The 19,760-nt window shown below is 40.5% G+C and overlaps 1 protein-coding gene across 8 annotated transcripts in view; it reads right to left on the bottom strand.

The window, feature by feature from the left end:
- LOC140560994 (dedicator of cytokinesis protein 9) overlaps positions 1-19,760 on the bottom strand; it is an 88,666-nt gene that overhangs the window by 18,688 nt on the left and 50,218 nt on the right. For all 8 annotated transcript variants that reach the window (XM_072685783.1, XM_072685786.1, XM_072685780.1 and 5 more), the window contains exons 3-30: positions 19,488-19,577; positions 18,120-18,202; positions 17,052-17,121; positions 14,454-14,549; positions 13,933-14,067; positions 11,051-11,225; positions 10,584-10,636; positions 10,097-10,171; positions 9,651-9,791; positions 9,347-9,550; positions 8,990-9,112; positions 8,505-8,587; positions 7,951-8,073; positions 7,262-7,341; positions 6,954-7,141; positions 6,770-6,835; positions 5,506-5,598; positions 5,132-5,255; positions 4,312-4,430; positions 4,086-4,172; positions 3,694-3,774; positions 2,401-2,516; positions 2,082-2,151; positions 1,859-1,981; positions 1,703-1,774; positions 1,079-1,225; positions 828-911; positions 95-206 (exon numbers count right to left, since the gene is read on the bottom strand). In XM_072685783.1, the coding sequence (XP_072541884.1) occupies positions 95-206; positions 828-911; positions 1,079-1,225; positions 1,703-1,774; positions 1,859-1,981; positions 2,082-2,151; positions 2,401-2,516; positions 3,694-3,774; positions 4,086-4,172; positions 4,312-4,430; positions 5,132-5,255; positions 5,506-5,598; positions 6,770-6,835; positions 6,954-7,141; positions 7,262-7,341; positions 7,951-8,073; positions 8,505-8,587; positions 8,990-9,112; positions 9,347-9,550; positions 9,651-9,791; positions 10,097-10,171; positions 10,584-10,636; positions 11,051-11,225; positions 13,933-14,067; positions 14,454-14,549; positions 17,052-17,121; positions 18,120-18,202; positions 19,488-19,577 (3,013 nt within the window). The remainder of the gene's footprint in view (positions 1-94; positions 207-827; positions 912-1,078; positions 1,226-1,702; positions 1,775-1,858; positions 1,982-2,081; positions 2,152-2,400; positions 2,517-3,693; positions 3,775-4,085; positions 4,173-4,311; positions 4,431-5,131; positions 5,256-5,505; positions 5,599-6,769; positions 6,836-6,953; positions 7,142-7,261; positions 7,342-7,950; positions 8,074-8,504; positions 8,588-8,989; positions 9,113-9,346; positions 9,551-9,650; positions 9,792-10,096; positions 10,172-10,583; positions 10,637-11,050; positions 11,226-13,932; positions 14,068-14,453; positions 14,550-17,051; positions 17,122-18,119; positions 18,203-19,487; positions 19,578-19,760) is intronic.

Here is a 19,760-nt window from a genome sequence, read left to right as displayed (position 1 = left end):
ATAATTTATTTATTTTTCTTTCTAAAAAATGAACCCAAAAATCCTAATCTATAATAGATTGGTAATGGAGCTGAGTGTTAATGTCTGCCCTAACCTTGGAATCTCTGTATCCGCCCTTTCCCAAAAGGCATGGGCAGATTGAGAGGAATGTAGTGCTCGTGGTTACACACCACCTTCAGAAACTCAAACTTAAATTCATACAGCGTCTGTGGAGAAAAGGAAAGGAACGAGATATGTGATTGTGCGAGAATAATAAAGCAGTTCTTGATTGATTGTCATTTCTATATTGAATCAAGCTGTAAAAATTCTAAACTTTCTCAACATGACAGAGTATAAGTCCACAAGACAAGTATAGCTTTTATTCTTGTGGTTTGTTGAGAAATCAGGAAAGAAAGGACAAAACTGAAACAGAACATATGCATTGATTTTGTTTAGTTATTCACATCAAGTCATCCCAACCATCACACCTGCCCTCACCCTCTCTGCCATCTGCCGTCGCCACACCAGACAACATTTAGAAAAATGATAATAAAAAAACCCACAACACACGAGAGATTAACCAAAAACTTAATTATAATATTAAAATTGATAAAATAAAAAAGAATACTCCAATGATAACTGTAATATGACACTTGACTGCTTAACTTAAAAGAGGAGAAAAAGGGGCCCATATGCAAATATAATGACCTTTAAGTGATTTACATTCAAGTGATTCTACATTTAAGTGATAATTATTTTGTCCCTAGACAGTGAAATAGTGAATACATTTTTACAAATGTTTTGGATGTTTGATGAAATGAGAGATATTCGCACTTTAAAAAAATCACCTTTGCATCTCCAGGCATGAAGCAGTTGATGTAGTTGTTGATCTGCTTGAAGACAAAACCTCGATCCATGAAAGTAAAACAACGCTGAGGACACAAAAGCCAGAATTTAATTATTTATATTCCTTCAACTTTACTCATCATTCACATGACCTCTAATTCTTCTGACCTAAAAAGAACAGAACAGAAGCTTCTACACTGCATAAAGTGAGATGTTAAGACCGGCTTATGTGTGAGGAGGTGGCTCTGCTTACCTTGATGAAGACGGCCAGGCTGTGGTTGGCGTTGCGTGCTGCATCCAGGTTGTCTTTGTATTTCTGTGTTATGTGAGGCATCATCATGTTCACCAGGGTCTCTACTGTGTGGTGAAATGAAGCTGAGAAACGCTGGTTTCTGGACAGCTGAAGGAAAGAAGACAAAGCACAGAAGCTTGAAGGTCAGCTAAAGCTCACTGAATTAAATTAATGCACCAAAAGATTGCAATCTCTTCAACCCTGTTTGGCCCACCATGGTGTGCTTAATGATATGTAAAAAGGTACATGCAATAAAACGGTCGCAAGTACAGGTTCTTAAAATTTCATTTGTGTTCATTAGTAGAAGAGGAATATTTTTACAAATTATTTTATGGCAAGTCATTGCTGTGATTAAAAACACCTTTACATTTTTGTCATGTAACATTTTTGCGTAATGCAAAAAATGCAGAGCCTGTCAATCCTGCTGGAAAGCATGAACTGAGTTATAGAGATATTTAACTTGACTGTCAATAATGTGAATCAAATATGTATGTAGTTCATCACAAAAATAACCTTGTAATGACTAAATGCAAACATTCATTACCTAAAGTAGACACTAACAAATGGTGACAAATTCACACTTACCCTGACTTTTCCACTCTCTATCAGGTACTGAGCCATGGACTTCACTAAAGCCTCAAAGAAATACCAGGAGTACTGAACACACAAACAGAGAACACATTACACACCCCAGCATCATCACAAACCAGTGCTGTGGAAAATAAATTAGGTGCAGCCCACCTTCAGCAGTTTGTTGCTGGTGAGGAAGTCAGTGGAGGGCTTGAGGATGGTGGTCATAGCTTTGGCCAGCTCCTCATGCACTGTTTTACCAGTAGCTGTGTTTGCATCCGTTTTAAAAACATACTGTAGAGACACACACAGACACAGAAATAACACCACCATGAGTTTTTGACTAAAATGAACCTATGGCCTGTAAAGTTCTATTTACATTCTGACACATAACCTTGACATATGAGCGGAGGTAGTGTTCCAAGCCCTCCTCGTGGCACTGAGCTACAATATGGACCATCACTCTGAGAAAGGAGAGAAGTTGAGTTTCCAACAGCAAGTTACAGCTACAGTTTTATGGAGGTTTAGAAAATGTGTCATAGAAAAAACGGATACTCCCATTTTTAAAATAATTTAAATTCTCTTTATGTAGTCTTAACATTCTGTATACTGCCCTCAAACATTACCTGAAAACAATCTATATGGTTTTGAAGACAAGAATGTTTCTTCATTACATTACTGTTTTTACTGTTTTTGAAGATAAGAGGACTGACCTGGTGACATTGACGGCGACATCATCTTGTGCTGTGCTGGTCAGCACACGAAACAGCTGGTTCAGGACTGTAGGGAGGAAGTTTATCATCACATGAGCTTCCATCGCATGCAGACTCTGTGGGAGGGATATACAGGGTCCTTTAGGGTCATCATCAGGGTTGGTCAACCTTTCTTAGTTTTAACAGAGGGCGATTTAAAAAACCTTCTGGAATGGCTCTGGAAGATCTGGAAAAACAACTTCCATTTGGTTAACTCATTCTCTGTTTAAATCCATTCCTTGGAACGTTAATCCCTCATTGTACAGCTAAATTTCATCGCTGTTTGAACAAAACCTTGTATCTCCAAAATAATAACGTTATAGATTAAGAAAAATTGGTTTTAGATTAAGAAAAATTTATTTGGTTTTATTTACTCTTATTAAGTAAGCATTGTGATGCACCTAGCAACCCCTCGGTAACAGCACAGTAACCCCTGGGGATACTATAGCAACCACATTGATGACTTTGCAACCACCATAACAAACACTTAGCAATGCTATAGTAACCAGCTAGCAAAACCATGGTGCTTGGAACAATGTGTTTCATCTAGTTTGCAGTGCTGTATCGGGGTGGACTGTGTTTATGTATTTTCATACTTTTGACTTTAACTGAAATGATAACTTTCACTGTTGCCATTTTTCGTACAGATTCTAGATTAATAATAATAAACCACTATTTATTATCCACTATCGTTAATACTTCATTAACCTCAATCTGTTGTGTACTATAAGAAGTGTTTTACAAGACAACTTTCAATTTTATATCAATTTAATGGACAATAAATTACTCAAAATCTGTTCTGCCTGATAAGACATGCACACACTAAGTCCCTGCTGACTGTCTGGCATGCTATCCTGCATGATGCCTCTATTCTCTCCTGTCCATCACTTATCTTGTAGATCTGAGCATCTCATTTCTTTGGTGGAAAACTCCCACACCCTGCAGCTCCTGGGTGGAGGGCTGACCACAGCGACTGTGAGAAAGGTCACTGTGTTGTTAGAGTGGGCAGGGCTGTTTACACACACACTCCAGAGACACGGGTCTATGTATGGAGCCCCCTACTACGTGTCCTGAGTGTGTTAGGAAAGTGGTATTAAGCTGCACAAATAGACCTGGCTCTCCAAACATCCTCAGGAAACACGCACAGGCACCCAAATAAATGGACTGGGCAAGACGGCGAGCGAGAGAGACGGACAGTGGGAGTGAAAAGTGACTTTACATTGGCGCTTGCACTGCTATTTTCACTTCTCATACCTTCAGGTATTTGACCAGCTCTCCTCCTGTGGACTGGGGTGTGGACTCACAGTGGTGGAAGAAATTGTGCAAGTGCTGATCCTGAAGGTAAAAAAAGGGAAAAGATCAAATATGTTTATATGTTTACGCTTAGCATTAAACTATGTCCTGTATCTGGATGTTGTCCTTATACACATTTAAAAATATGTAACCAACAGAATGGAAATAAGATCCAATCAATATGTGAATGCAGGCAAGTGAGAATCTCCTGTACCTTAACTGGATTATTATGGTAATCAGAGGCTCCGTAATCAGAGTTTAATGCCAAGTGTAAAAAGGGTCAAGAGGGCAGAAACAGTGCCAGTTCTAAAGAACTCAGCTGGTTAAAGGAAGTATAAGAGTAATACTGAAACCTGTGTGTAGACGGTGGAGACCAGGTGAGTGGAGACTTTAAACAGCGGCTTTCCTCCATCAACCCACTTCACTTCAGGACCAGCGTGCTGCAACACACACATATAAAGAGAACCTTATAATTACACTTAAGCTCAGTCTTATAGCTGATGTCAATAACATACTGTTTGGCTGTACATTAGGATTGGTAACTGAATTAGTTGAGTGTTTCCAGCAGTATGAGCTTACCTTGCTGTTGCCATCTTGGCAGCTAAGGTAGCCTGCAGGCAGGTTTGCAGCTACAGGAATCTGCTGCTCATTCAGGATCACTCTGCCATCCTTCAGTAGCGGAAGCCATGCATAACCCACTATATGTCCATAACAAATAGACACACACACACATTTTGAGGAGGTGGAACCAAAAAAGTACAACATGTAATATATCATTTATAATACACAAATTAAAACAAAATTCTAGCTATACTGTAGATCATATTTAAATAGTAACAGATGTGCACCCTATTTTCAGGGTTCCCTTCAACAGAATTGAAGAAATTGTTGTCCTGTTAATTTATAATGTTCATAATAATAATAATAATAATTTATAATTACAAACTAATACATAAATAAGTAAGTATAGCTACATAGGCATACATATGCTTATACACCCATCTCTAGTATGACTGCCCCTCACTTGGGGGTTTGAACCGCTAGACAACGATGACACAAAATTCAGACTCTGGAAAACGTAGGCATTACTGAAGTATTTAAGTGTCTGTATCCCACTGTGATTCTGAGAAATTAACATGTCTCCACTGGACCTGATTTAATATAATATAAAAATAATCTGACCCAAAAACACACATGAGGGATTTAATTAATATAAAAGCGCTTCATCTGTTGTTTCTCTTTGTTCTTATGCTAGCCTGAACCTACTGATACTAATCCTGAACCTGTCTGGCACAAGAGTGGGACTCCCACTGTACTAGCACGGACTGTGCTGTTCATGCATTATCCATTCTGTGCACTTTGAGTAAGTGTGTGCATGCATGGGTTTTTACTGGCATACCCTGTGTCTCCACCTGCTCTCTCTTCTTGGTGCTAGCTTTGCTGTTGCTGTCACAGCTGACGTGGTAGAACGTGAACAGGAGATGATGCTTTTCATTCAGCTGAGTCGGCAGCTCGATCTTAAACTGAAAAAAAACATACAGGATTAGCTTATATAAGGGTAAATTTATGCTAAAATGTGCAAACTTCCATTACTTTTAGGTACACTGGCCTCCAGTGCAAAACTAAAAAAGTAAACATCAGATGGCAAATATCATGTGGGTTAGAGTACATTTGAGGAAGGTGGAAAACTGTAAATCTGAGGTTTTTTTTTTTACTTTTACTTTTACTGAACTATTGTCTCAACTATTTTGGTTAGATGTCTGGATGCCTTACCTCATCATAAAACTCTGGGTTTTGTTGATGATGCAACACCGCAGCAATAACATTCTTAGTGAAGAGAGGTCCACCTGGACGCCCATATATACACTACAGGACAGAGAAGGAGATCACTTTTCATGCGTTACATGTAATCTGTATTTTAAAGTAGTAGTTTTATTTATTAAAGGCCAAATTACATCTCTAATAGCTTAGGCTAGAATAGCTGTATACTTTTATGTAAACTATAATTTAGTTTGACATCAACTTTAATGTAAGAATTCTTTCCCACAATATTTAAAATGTTGACTGTTTCTTAAAATGACAATGGTATTTTAAAATTGTGACGTCTGATGTGTCAGATTTATGTTCTCTGTCTATCTAGTACATGGCCAAATAAGCCAATTTCCCCATGTGCAATTAAAGAGTGCCACAGGGTGGGGGCACTGTGGGAGCTGTTACTGATCACTCTAAAAAACAGGTGGGGGGCGCAGGGCCACTACAATTGTGAGTTTAATGGCATGAGTTCAGGTGAAAGAAAAAGCAAGCAAACCTGGTTGAACCAGTCTAGTAAAAGCACCTGAAGACCATTCACTCGACTTTGAAGACCATTCACTCGACTTTGTTTTCTCCGGTATGAGGCTTTATCCTCTAAATGTGTGTTCAGAGTCCAAACACAGCAGAACTGTCTTACTTTGCCTTTCTCTTAATCCCAACACCAGTCGCTCGACTTTACTCTTCAGACATCTGTTTTTATCGTCAATACTCATGTCAGCTAGCAGATACACTGGGCTCAGTGGATCTGTAGCTGAGCTTGCAAAGGTAGAGGTGGATCATTGGCTCTGTAGCTGAGCTTGCAAAGCAAAAGCTAACTTAGTGATTGGGCTATAGATCAGAAACCACAGGAAAAAACTTGCATTTCATCTGTGCCTTGTCTACACATTTATAAAATTGCTTTCAGTCAGCCAGACTTGAATGTGTTCTTTGTTGAGCAGATTGTTATTCTGCTAACATTTTCAGCAGCAATAACGGATTTAAAATTGTGCACAGTGTTCACTTAGTAAGTCACCCTGTGAGCTAACAACCTTGTGCTTGATCGTTTTTTTAGTTTTAAAATAACGCAGGATGAGATTGTATGGAGGCCACATAAATATGCGTATGCTCCAAATTAACTTTGAATATTACTGCTAATGTAAAAAGATTTTATTCAAACATTGAGGTCATGTGTGTACTAATGTGTTACTGTAGTGGGTAATGATATTTGTAAACAGCAGTCTCTTGCCTTCAGAGGAAGAGCATCCTCCTCATCCGAGTCTCTGAACTCCACACACACAGCTATGTTTCTGGCCTGCAGAAACAAGCAATCCATTATTACCTTGCATAGTAGACAGCACCAACGGCTGCAGATATCTGAGGCCATTCAGACAGAACAGGCAGAAATGCATGTAAAATGTTTGTGCTGATACCTTAGCGAAGGCCTTCTGGCCGTCATATCTGAGATGGCGCGGATAGACGTATAGATGGTTGTTGTAGGTGGTGAAGGGTTGAGAGCATTTAGCTAAACATGGCACAAACTCCTCAACCTCAAACAATGCCCCGTTCCAATCACTGCTCTCAAACTGACGCACTGGCAGATATGAGGAGGTTATGCAGTCTGCGTAAGAGTGAGGAAAAATGACAAATTAATGACAGTCTGCAGAAAATGAATACAAATGGAAAGCTAACTTCATTAGCAGGGATGATCTATGAAGTGTGTGAGCAATACTTGACTTACTGGGGAGATCTGGGGCCACGCTGTCAATAGTAACATCCAAATTGCCCAAGATCACTGGCAGTTTAGCCATCTTCTCCTGCCTAAAGGAGATAGAGTAAGGGGTAAGACACAATCACCAGTGAGGTTATAAGTTAGAGAGTAGAGAGCATTATAAGACTTTGTTATATGCATTACTCCTCTGCACTATCCCTGTGTTACTTCATCTTAAAAACACACATACATGATGGAGTAATTGGACAGACATAAAATTGCTGCTTTTGTAAATAAACAAAGTAAACAAAATGTAAAAACAGGTGTTTTATTATATTATGCATCATTCCCCACTGCATAATATTCAATACATCTGTGTGTGTAAAAACAGCATATAAACCTACAATATCTAATGTACTATCCAAGAAAGTATGTGGCAATTGTCATAATTTTTTTTTCCCCCAACAATTGTATGAGAAGCCCTCATTTCAAACAACATTAATTCTCCAATGTTTAGTGCACAGTTTGGAGTCTGTAAATAAATTGAACCCACTCATAAAGCAACTCCTGCCTGGTTTGAAAATGCTGATTATAACATGGTGAATAATGTGAACTATATAGGGAATATGAGTGTTCAGACAAGATTTTGGATAGTTTCAGTGCTTGCAACCAATGCCTGACAGTACAGAGAGAACAGTGGGAGTGGGAGTGGGACTAACTTCCTGAAATCTGCCAGCAGTTTGAACATGTCCTCGTTGGAGAGCTTGTTACTATCCTGTCTGTAGATTGGAGAGAAACGTGCTGACTTATCCAACGTCCCAGACGCGTCCTTAAACAGAGGCCTAAGAGAAATTGAGAGAGAAAGAGAGACAGAGGGAGCGAGCCAGAGACAGGAGGAAAGATGAACAAAGGTTTCCAGTTGGGGCATTACATCATTTTTCCATTTGTGCAGCAGGGATCACAGGGATAGAGATACACACTCTTTTCCTGTGAAGGTACTGTATATCTGATATATCCCCACTGGAAAGAATAACACACTCTTTGGCATGCTTTTGGTAAGTGCTACAATCCATTATAAACCAATTAAAAGGTGTGGTGTTTACCAGGTCTTTTATCAGCACAGTTCTCTGTTTTACTGGTGACTTTTATTTCAAGAATAAGAAGAGTAAGCAGTTTATTGGAAAGGTGGGCACTGTTTCAGGCTGCCTAAACATAAAACTTTGTTTTCAAAGTTCCATTAGTTTACACAGCACAGCAGACTGTTATTTCTTACCTGGCTGCCCATGCAAATGGCATTCTGTACTGGCCGAGCCGACTACATGCTAATTTAGCATTCTTTAACACCTTCTGAGCAGCCTGAAAGGAAAGGAGAGAGCAAAGAAAGAAAGAAGAGAACAGAGTAAAATAACCGGTTGTTGTTGTTTTTTAATATTTAATTAAATACAGATTTGAGGAATATTCAATAAAGTAATTATGACATTCTATAATTTGGCATCAGAAAAAGTGTCTTGAATTTGAAGATCTGCTACTTCTGTACAGTAGCCAGCAATGCCTGTCTTTTACTTGCTCCACAGGGAGGAAGACAACATCTAGCCATTCATTCACAACTACAGCTAACCTGTTGGGCGATGAGAAGAGTTAGCTAACTAGTCGTTTTCAGCACTGAAATTACAGAGAACTAAAAAACAAAAAAAAAACAAAAAAAAAAACCCAAAAAAACCATAAAAACACAAACACAAGCACATACACATACAATACCTTGGTAGAGTCAGAGTTCTTCATATATGGGTCAGCACAGTGAGCGATTCCTCCCTGCAGGACTTTTTCAATCCGAGCCACCAGGAAGATATCAGGGTGTGGACACATCACAGAAAACACTCCCTTTACACAGACAAACACACAAAAGGCAGGAAACAATACTTAATAACCATGAATATGCTTTCCATTATAGAAACAATCCTGAAATTAGGCAGATCAAAAAGCAAGCCCCTCTTCCTATATTTCTAGGGAAGCTTCTCCTCTATATGTATGGGAAGGAAAGGGCCTGTCTCTCCCCTGAAATTCATACAGTCTGTTTGTAATATGAAGAAATACATGTGTATGATTGCTCTCTACCCGTCTTGGATATTGCAGAGCGCTCTCGGGCAGACCATTGGTGGTGTGCTGTGCTGCATCTGAGGCTCCGTTTATAATCTGCGCTCCAGAGCCTGGCACCATTGCTCTGACTGAAGGGTGGTTAAGATCTACATGAAAATCTGCTGAGATCTTCCGACTATTCTGAATATCGAACAGAGACAGCGTGACAAAAAAGGGCTCCACCTGCCATACACACAAGAGAGAACAAAGACAGTATCAGAGAATGATCCGCAGTCATTCCAAAGTGGTTAGCTGTACAAATCCAGACAAGAGTGCGGCATACGTTGGTGGTTGGTCCCTCTTCATTCTCTGCTACACAACTCTGCAAGTTGAATGACAGGTCGTTGCATTTCACAAGAAGCCGCTTGCCAAACTTTTCCTCAAATGGCTTGACTTCAGGCTCAATCCCAGAGAAGTCCAATTTCTGCTCATACAAAAAGACACAGGCATCTTTATGGTTCAATTCCCATCAAAAGTTAGAGAACACCTCAGGTATTAGTGTGTGGTGGAATACCAAAAATATTTAAATTATAATAGTGATTTGTATAGTTGACATCCTGGTCATTTCTGCAAATGGGAGTTTGAGCAGTGTAGTTAAGGAGTCTCCATATATATATAGCAGGTTAATTATGGGCTACCTACAGTCTTCTTTAAAATGCATAAATAGGACAGATGTAAATCTGTGCTTCAATGATGCTGATTGACTTTGAGATTGTAGTGGTTCCGTACCTGTGTGTCTGGATCTAGTGTGAAGAGCTTCAGTCGAGTCTCATTCCTCATTTTAGACTCGATGTCTCGTGCACTCTGTGAAAAAGTACATTCTCTGGATCAGAACACATTGGTATGACAATAACACTTAATACTGTAATCACATTATGATAAGAGTGCCAGATAGTGACCATATGTATATTATACACATTTGCAGCATTTTGAAGACACTCTTAGCCAGAGCTAAGAGCATTACAGAGACAAGTGAATGTTGGCTTTGGAGGCTATCCCAAGGGTGTAGCGTGGTGTGCTTACAAGAACGAGTGGAAAAAAACCCCCTGGTCTGCCACATGGAGGGCAATGGTGCACTATTCTCTACCAATTCAAAACAGTTTGTTGTTCAACATTCATGGAAACTTCAACTAAAACGAACACTGTGGTGATCAAATGTGCGTCTCTGCTGGCTATTCATCAGTTTTGTACTGGTCTTTCTATTACCAGGACCTACCTGAAAGCTGTCCATACTCCCAGAAGAGCTGTCTGCCTTCCCCACTTCATCATCTGTAAAAAGCAGCTCCAATTAACATGGCACATATCCAGACCACAGGAAGAAAAACTGTAGCTAATGACAGATAAACTCCATCGGACCAGAGACAACATCGGACCCACAGCCTCTAAAATAGAGCAAACAAACTAAGTAGACCATTGAGCAGAGATGGAGCAAAACACAGACAGGAGGCACAGGGGCCTGCAAAGTCTCACTGCCTGAGAGAACAAGCAGATGAGGGTGCACAGTGTTTAATAGGGGAGCTGGATCTGTGTCTGTGTGTGGAAACACATTCTCTGCTGCTCTGTTTTCTCAAGAGGAGTACTGTCCTGTCAGGACTAGTAGTTGTATGGGTGGTCTAAATAATGAAAAACACACACACACACACACACACACACACACACACACACACACACACACACACACACCATCATGTAGGTCTCCGTTCCTCTTGTCCTGCATGGCGAGCTCAAAGCTGCTGTGCAGGATTTTGTTGAGTGTGTTGATCCACTCCTCCATCTCAGTCTCGGAATCCGCAGCCAGCAGATACGCGCTCTTATCCTGCATCTTCAGCTCAAATGCAAACCGACGCACCTTATTATTCTACACAGAGAAAGAGAGGAGAGAGGACGACAAGTTTTACTGAAGTGCTTAAGGCATTATTACATATACATATATATATATATATTTTAATCACTGGATATTTACAGGTTCTTTAAGTCTAAAGTTAACAAACCATGACTGGTCAAAGTTTGTGTTTTGGAACTGGGTGTGAAGTCTGAATCGGAGGACTGTCAGTAGCCTTTTCCAAAATGGACAAAGAGAAGGTGTGGGGGGGCTAAAGTGAATTTTTCTGGGTGCAGTGTGCAAACAAGCCTCTGACGGAGAATGAAACCGCTTAAAACCAGAGTGTTCCACTTCAGAGTCCAACACTAACACACACACACACACACAAGGAGATCATAACCACAGTTTATCATTTAACATATCTGAGTAAATGCAAATAGAAATGAAATATGTTCTACAAGACTACTTATTTTTCTCTGTCACACTCACTCCCACACACCACCACAAAAACCTAGCATCTCCAAAAAGCTACTTCAAAGTAAAAAATGACTTCATTTCAAGTAATTTTGGAGCATTTCTATTGGTCCATTTTTCAATAACTTACACAATATTAAGGACAGCTTTTATGCAGGACAGCAACTATGTATGAAGATGTGCACACAGACACAGACACTTGGCAGCAGTTTACAATGCTGATTTGATGTGTCTGTGTGTGACCTGCTCAGTGTAAAAGACAGAATCGTACAGAGGAAGACAGGCGAAAGCATTTCCATATGGAGGACAAAAGAGCCATGCCATGCCAGCAGAGTGCAGCTGAGGAGTCTTAAAGGGATGTAGCTAAACACTATTAATGGGCTAAAACGCTGTGGCTGAGAAGAGGATTGTGGAAAGGCCAGAAAGCATCAAACCTCTGAATGAGGACAAGACCTCTTTATGGAGTCCTTACGGAGTGGCAGAGCTTAGCTAGCTAATCTTCATACAGATGGTGCAGATATCAATCAAATTCTGCTCACTTAGTGACCGTTCTGCGAGACGTTCTATTTTCCACAAATCAGCCAAGACATGTTTGATCCTTTGGTTTTGCTATTGTATAAAAGAAGTAATAAATAGAAGCGTATACCCCTAAATTTGCATTAACATTATCTGTTTAAATAGACTTAGACTGTTAAAACCGAAAACCATAAGCATGGTTCGAGCTTCCATTACTTGCCAGACTCACAGCTGCATGCAAAATGAAAAGAAGAGACATAAGACCTTGCTGATTTTGAGTAAAAGGCTACATTTTGAGTAAAAGGACAATTGTGGAAATTAGATATTCTTACTGGATTACAACATTCCCAGTTTTTCTGTATGTGTACTTATGGCGTACATGGTATTTGGGTTGAGCACCAGGAAGAGCTCTATAGCACTATAAGCTCAGAGCTGACAGAAGAACCTAACAGATGATGAGAAGTATCCACCACCATCTTCACCTTCTTCTCAGAAATCTCTTATCCACACACCACCATCAGGCTGTTGTCCATCACTGATCTGGCAGGGGCTCTCCCAACATGTTTGTTGTTCTGAAAGGCATTCCTCAGTAAGGGAGTTTAATCCAGTGGAGTATGACCTCCCCTAGCCCTGCCTTGACTACAGCAGTTAGCCATTTCAGTGCTAGGGAGTGTTTCAGAAAACACAGTACAATAAAAGGGCATGCATGGGGCAGCCTGCTTCATTAGTGGCCAGAGGGAGGGAGGCTGGACAGCACTTTGTATGTATGGAGCTCCAGGGAACAGGCTAATTATTTTCTCCATCTGTTTTCATAATGTCTTCTGGCTGATGCTTTTCCTGGTTTGATGCTTTTTCCTCAGGGTTAAAGGGTCTTGCCTGAGGCAGGCAGTTGGTGTAATCAGCTTCCATAAAACCTTTTGGCTCAGGGCCAATTTGCCTGACCACTGGGTTAACAATCACCCTAATTAAATTGATAGCTAGACCTTATGATGTGGCTAAGCGTTAGATCTTATCGGAGACAAATGACAAAACAACAGGTCTAGAAAAGTTACCCTACAAAAGTACATCCTAAAGCAGGGCTCACTATTCTTATCTGCAAAGGGCAAGTGTGGTTGTAGGTTTCATTCTAATCAAGTAGGAGGAGGCCTTCTAATTTAACCAACTGATTAAACATGAGGAATGAGGTGTGCTCAAGCTTGGTTGGACTGAAAACCTGCAGGCACACCAGCCCTTTGTGGATAAGACTGGTGACCCCTGTCCTAAAGAGTAGTGATGAGCATGAGAGAGCAAGCTAGTTAGAAGTGGATATGAAAGAGTAGCTAAAGGTACAGACTGAAACAATGAAAGAAAGTAAATGCAAAAAGCATCAGCAAGGGCAAGACAGTGTCTGATAACCCGCTATTGAAACAGCAGATGTGGTACAATATGGAAAGATCATTAAGCCAGGCTTACAGTAATATTTCCATACAGCTGGTGCCGTCATATAAAGCAATCATTCATTTAACCCCAGAATTTAGCTGAGTACAGACCAGATATTTTCAGTATGTGTATCCTGGGCCTAAATACAATTCTGCAGAAGAATCTTACCCATATACCTTATGTATACGTATGCACATGAGCACACATGCAAAACCACAAAAAAGAAACAAACTAACTGTCTGAAAGCTCACATTTAGAGTCTCTCTAAACTTGCTAACCACAGTATACAGAACCACTGGTTTAGTGTATAATCCCCATCCTGTGCATACTGTACCTGAACTACGCCCATGCAAGAATCCAAGAAGATGGTTCCTTTGGGCTCCTTGGAAATTTTCTCATCTTTGTAGAAGTTGAGGTTATAGGAGCCATCTCCTAATTGTGTAAGGTGGAAATACCGCCTCTTAAAAGACTGCAACAGAGAATAGACGCAAGCGTAGGGTTTACTAAGAAGTAAAGACACAGGAAGTCAATCAGAAGACAGACAAGGACAGATTCATCAGCATTAGCAAAACATTAATGAACATGGGAGAGCACTGACAAGCAATATGAGTTTATAAAACAGTCCGAGATGTCTGGTCCTGCTGCTAAATACAAATGACTTTTGACTTTCTGACAGTGTGAAAAAGTGTTTACATTAACTTCCATTGTTTTTTTCCCCTTTCTTCTTAAATGTTCCAATTTGGAGATACAGGGTTTTTGTTCAAGAATGATTATATATGCTACATATAATCCAAATCACCCCCCCCCCCAAAAAATAAAATAAAATATTCCACCCCACTGTTGATGGTGTCTCACCCTCATTGTGACGCTGATAGCACTGTTCATGTTGCCTTTGTAGAGCCAGCCTTGTCTGCTGATGCCTCCCTTTTGAGAGCCTAAGGAGGCTGTGTCCTACACACACACACACACACACACACACACACACACACACACACACACACACACACACACACACACACACACACACACACACACACACACACACAGAGAGAGAGAGAGAGAAGAATGGGTTTTGTGATGTGCCTCCAGTTTTCTTCTGTTTGATCCTGTGGCTAAAGTAAACGGTAAAAAACAGAGAGTCATTGAGAGAGGAATCCATATCCCCAACTCCAGTCCAGAGAAAACGGAGACAAGCAGAACCCCAGATAAACGTAAACAAACCACTGTGCTGGATATGTGAAGGCACATCTGAAAGACCCATCTACCAAATAGCAGAGTTATATGTACAGTGTACATCTACAGAACCAAAAATATGAGAAACATACACAGAATGTGCAGCATAGGATGTCGCCAGACTGAGACTAAGTGGGAGGTTAAATATTTGCTAAGAGTAAATCACAGCAATTACTGAAATCTCAAGAGTATTTTACAGTACAGTGTGGGGTAGTTGTAATTGTTGATTAATTGCATTCCAATTTTTTTTTTTATATAAAAGTTCCTCATTACACTATTAGGAAATGTATCTATAGCCACTGCTGCCAAAACCTTATCAACCACCTTTTTAAGGGTAATAAGTCGGTACAACGAGATATGGAGGACGCAGCCCCAAATATGCACTTACAGGCCACCCATAAAGTCTTGTCAAGGAAAGATAAGGAGATGCCTGTGAAATTCTGGACAACAGACAGACTCCCTTTTAATTGTGATGCTGAAGGAGAGTTGGTTTAACTGAATTACCACCCTAATTTAAAAACGCATCCAAAATGATGCTAAGAATGGCATAAAAAGCAGCTTATTGTCCAGACAGTTGCAGACAGGTTTAGAACAGAACTGTGAGCATAATATGATCATATATGTCTAAAGGGCTTTAACCAAAAGTTTGGATATTTCCAGCATGTGGTACATTTATGCAAAACCTTCAAACCCTTCAGATCTGCTTTCATTGATTTTATTCATTCACTGACATGCACTGAAACGTACACACCACCTTTCAAAAGTATTGGCCAAATTATGACCACACTCGCTGGACCCTAGCGCTCATAGGAGCCATTTCCAAGCAACTACATTATAAACAGTCCCTCTAATACCAGTTCATCTGATGAGGTCATTTGGTGCTGTATGTATGACACAAAACAAAGAAATCAGTACCATATAGACATCAGAGACAGATATATGGGGCAGGCTCAATCAATAAGACGGCAATGAGCGAATCAGCCTGCACTAAATGATCTCAGGAAGGAACACGCTGCATTGGTGCAAATGGAAATAAGCTGTCAATTACACAGCGGAACGCCTCCTAGCATGGCACGAAAAACGATTGGCTGTGAAGTTTAGACTGTAACATTGTCAGTAATGCTATTGGCTGCAAGGCCAGGCTTTAGCATTGCATCAGCCTTTTGTTGGCAGCTGGAAGACAGTTAAGATAAGATAAGATAAGATAAGATAGTCCTTTATTAGTCCCGCAGTGGGGAAATTTAGTTGATGAAAGGCAGAGAGGCTGCGACAAAAATAATGAAACAAATATATAAATTCCTCTGGAGTCACAGAATTGACTCTCAAGGTAGTCATTACTAGGTGTAAGGTTAGCCTGTGACCCTTGAGAGCGTACTTTAAAGAAAAGGCAGCATGCTCTTATTTATGTACTCTGCAGACTGACAATGAGCCAACCACTAAGCCGGACAAATGACTTGAACAGAACTAAATCAAGGTCTATACTTAAGAGCAGCTGGACGAAGTTCAGGTGGCCATTGGCTGTATTTTTCCACACACACCACAGGAAGCCCAATTAAGTCACATAGATTAAGAGCCAGAACTTAGCACCCTACGGCGAGTAATTACAGCGCAAACCTCATATTAAAATGTGTCTTTTTCATATAAAACAATGATTAAAACCAACTGCCCAAGAAATACAACAGCCAAGTGGGCCAGCCCAAAAGGGCCGAATCAGTCGTTTGCTGGAGCTGATTAATGAAACATGATGCGGCGTGTGTGTGCTGGGTTCCGAGAGGAGGAGAGTTCTTGGAAGGAGCAGGCAGCAGGAGCCGCCATGGCTGGCCATTAGATACCTCTTCCTGCCTCCGGCCAGGCTAAAGCTGCTGAGAGAAATGACCTAGTGGTCAAACTGTGTGTGGGGGATCGTTTCTCCAGCATAGAGGAGGGAAGGGTGGGTGGAGGTCCAGTTTCTGCTGGACGGCATAGCGGTAGCCCTCTGCATATGGGTCTAAGGTTTCACTATCAGTAAGGGCAAACAATAGCGTGACCGATGTGAGATATCTCCGAGTTAGTCATTCTGAATTCTGGCCTAGCTATGACCCAGGCTTTCGTTCCAACAAAACAAATAAAGCACAACATGGCTAAATACATCTGGACTTACCTCACTTAAAAGATACTTTATTGGTTTTTGATATCAGGTACCTTGACTTCATCATAAATTGTAGAGTCCGATCCACTCACCTCATCTTTATCCACGTCCTCGTCCACTTCAAATACGTGAACTGCCAGCTTATCGGGTCTGGACACTTTACTATTTAAACCCCAAACATAGAAGAACAAGGATTACAACGTATGCTGGAACACTGGCATGAGAAATACCCTCCATATCCAAGTTCCAAAAGTATCCCTACCAGACAGCACAGCATGGTTCATTGCTCTGTTTAACTTTACATAGTTCTGTCGCTTCTCAATTATTTTCTGTTCTCAGATAATTATTGGTATGTATGAACTACACCTTAGGATTGTAGCAGTTTCGGCAGATTGGCAATGGTCAAAACCTGATCTGCACCAAGAGCCCTTCGAGCTTCAAGTACGGCTCAGCTTGACTGGCAATCCCTTAAAATCCACGGAAGACAAGCGTCCAGGCTTTTTTTTTGTCCTGGCACTAAAGTGGTGGAACAAACTTTTTCTGGGTGTCCGAACGGCAGAGTTGCTCGCTGTCTTCAAACGCAGACTGAAGACCCACCTCTTCTGAGAGTACTTGGGTGAATAGTAGAGTATCATGGTCTCCATATTGACTTGTGTTTAGTAGTGTCTAAACTTAGAGGTATCTTTGAATTTTTAGTCTATTCAAACTAGCTGAGGTTATTCTTGGGTAAATAGCAAAGCACTGTTGTAAGTTGCTCTGGATAAGAGCGTCTGCTAAATGCCTTAAATGTAAATGTATAATGAGAATAATAAAAGAAAAGCTGAAGAGTCCTTGTACTTTTGGTATGTTACTACAGGAACAGATGAAGTCATGGACTGTTCCACTGGTGCCATTGTTTCTGTGAGGCTGTACAAAACTCACATTTCCTGCTCATAGTGTCACGCCACAAAATTTCCAAGGGCTGACATGTTTTGATAATTACACTCACGCACACATACCATCAAGAGCTCCAGTGCTGCTACCTTAAACCTGTGGATATATGTAGTTATTGTGGAACTTGCTAGAACTTGTCTGAGGTATAGGTTGCTAAAGACACATCTATAGTAAAAGCTATGGAGACAAGTCCAACAGAAACCTGAAGCCAAGTTGTTGTGTCTTACTTGGGGAGCTGACGGAAGTCACCGGAATAATCTTCATACTTGTAGTTGACAACATGCCAGTCTGATCTGTAGGTCTTGATACACTAGAACAAGAAGGATGACACAGGGCTGTTAGATTCTGTACAGGGTAACAGAGGAGTGCACTCCAATATTCTGCGATTTTGAGACCCATTAAGTTGTCCTAGATGAGAAAAAGAAAAAAAGGAAGGAAACTAAAAGGGATTCGTTCATGCAGTGAATCCTTTGCTCTTGCTCCAATCTGATTGCTGGGGCAGAGAGTGCAAGATGAAAGAAGAAGGCTTTTTCCAGGATGTTCCACTGTTTGGTCTCAAATCTCATATTAGGCTTTTCAGGGATTAAAACTACAGCTAGAACATGGAGATTGATCTGGTGATACCATGAAAGTGGTGAATACTGATAAATATGCTGAAGATTAACATACTAAAATGGTCAGGTCACCTCATCTCGAGTTCATGCTGGTGTGTTTTACATACAGTGAACTCTTTCCCCTCTTTTTACAATACTGTCCTTTGTAACAGCAACATGGCCGTGCACACATAATTGTTTTAGGTGAGATGGAAGTTTTATATTTGGCCAAAGTTCAGTCTATAAACTACAGAACACATTCTGCATAAATGTTCTAGAATATGAATCTTAAAAAGTTTGCAATCTACTGAACAATAATATATTTACCTTTATACCACTGTGTCTATGAAACTACTGAGGTGATCAATCTTTTGTCTCAATATCAATGTGTGAAGTGTAAGCACCAATCCTGCAGCAGTGCTTTGGTAAGGCATTTACACCAACCGGCCACTTTATTAAAACCACCTCCTTGTTTCTACACACATTGTCAATTATATCAGCTCCTCTTTACACCTGGCATTGCACAGCGTTTAAAAACTCCAGCAGTGACACTGCGGTGCTGAGAATGACCCACCACCCAAATAACAGCTGCTTGGTGGTGGTCCTGTGGCATCCTGACCATTAAAGAGCAGGGTGAAAGGAGGCTAACAAAGTATGCAGAAAAAACTATTGACTACAGTCTGTAATTACATAACTACACAGTGCTTCAATATGGTATGTAAGTATGTAAATGTAACCTCTGCCACTAATGTAAATGGCTATTTTACAGGAGAGGAAAAAACCTTCTTAGTCTTTGTAAAAAAAAAAAAAAAAAAGAAAATTAGGAGCATTTCTATTGGTCCATTGATATTGTGACATCATGACACAATGTATAGAACAACTGCCGGATTCGAATTATGGTGTGAAAAACAATTGAGACATTGAGTGACAGTGATGATATACACCAGTGTGTTGGGTGGAGCAACAATAGTGCAGTATGAATATTCTCAGCTGTTCCCTCACCTCCTGCACAAACAGGCTGTGCGCCTCTCTCTGAGCGTTCTCCGGGACCGATGGATACACGGTGCGGATCTGGCGGCGCAGGGTGCACGTCTGCAGGAGAGAAAAAAAAAAACAAAAAACAGATTTTATTACACCCTGCCAGAACAGCGTGTAGAGACCATCCCCTCGAGACACTTTACAAAGAAACTTCCAGAGATTGAACACACCCTCGTTCAAATACCTAATCAGTGACTTAACAAAGAACTTCTCAAAAGCAATATTCCAGCATTTCCC

Source organism: Salminus brasiliensis, chromosome 8 (genome assembly GCF_030463535.1).
Source record: "Salminus brasiliensis chromosome 8, fSalBra1.hap2, whole genome shotgun sequence".
Lineage (NCBI taxonomy): Eukaryota > Metazoa > Chordata > Actinopteri > Characiformes > Bryconidae > Salminus > Salminus brasiliensis.
This window is presented reverse-complemented; position numbering and strand designations above follow the sequence as displayed.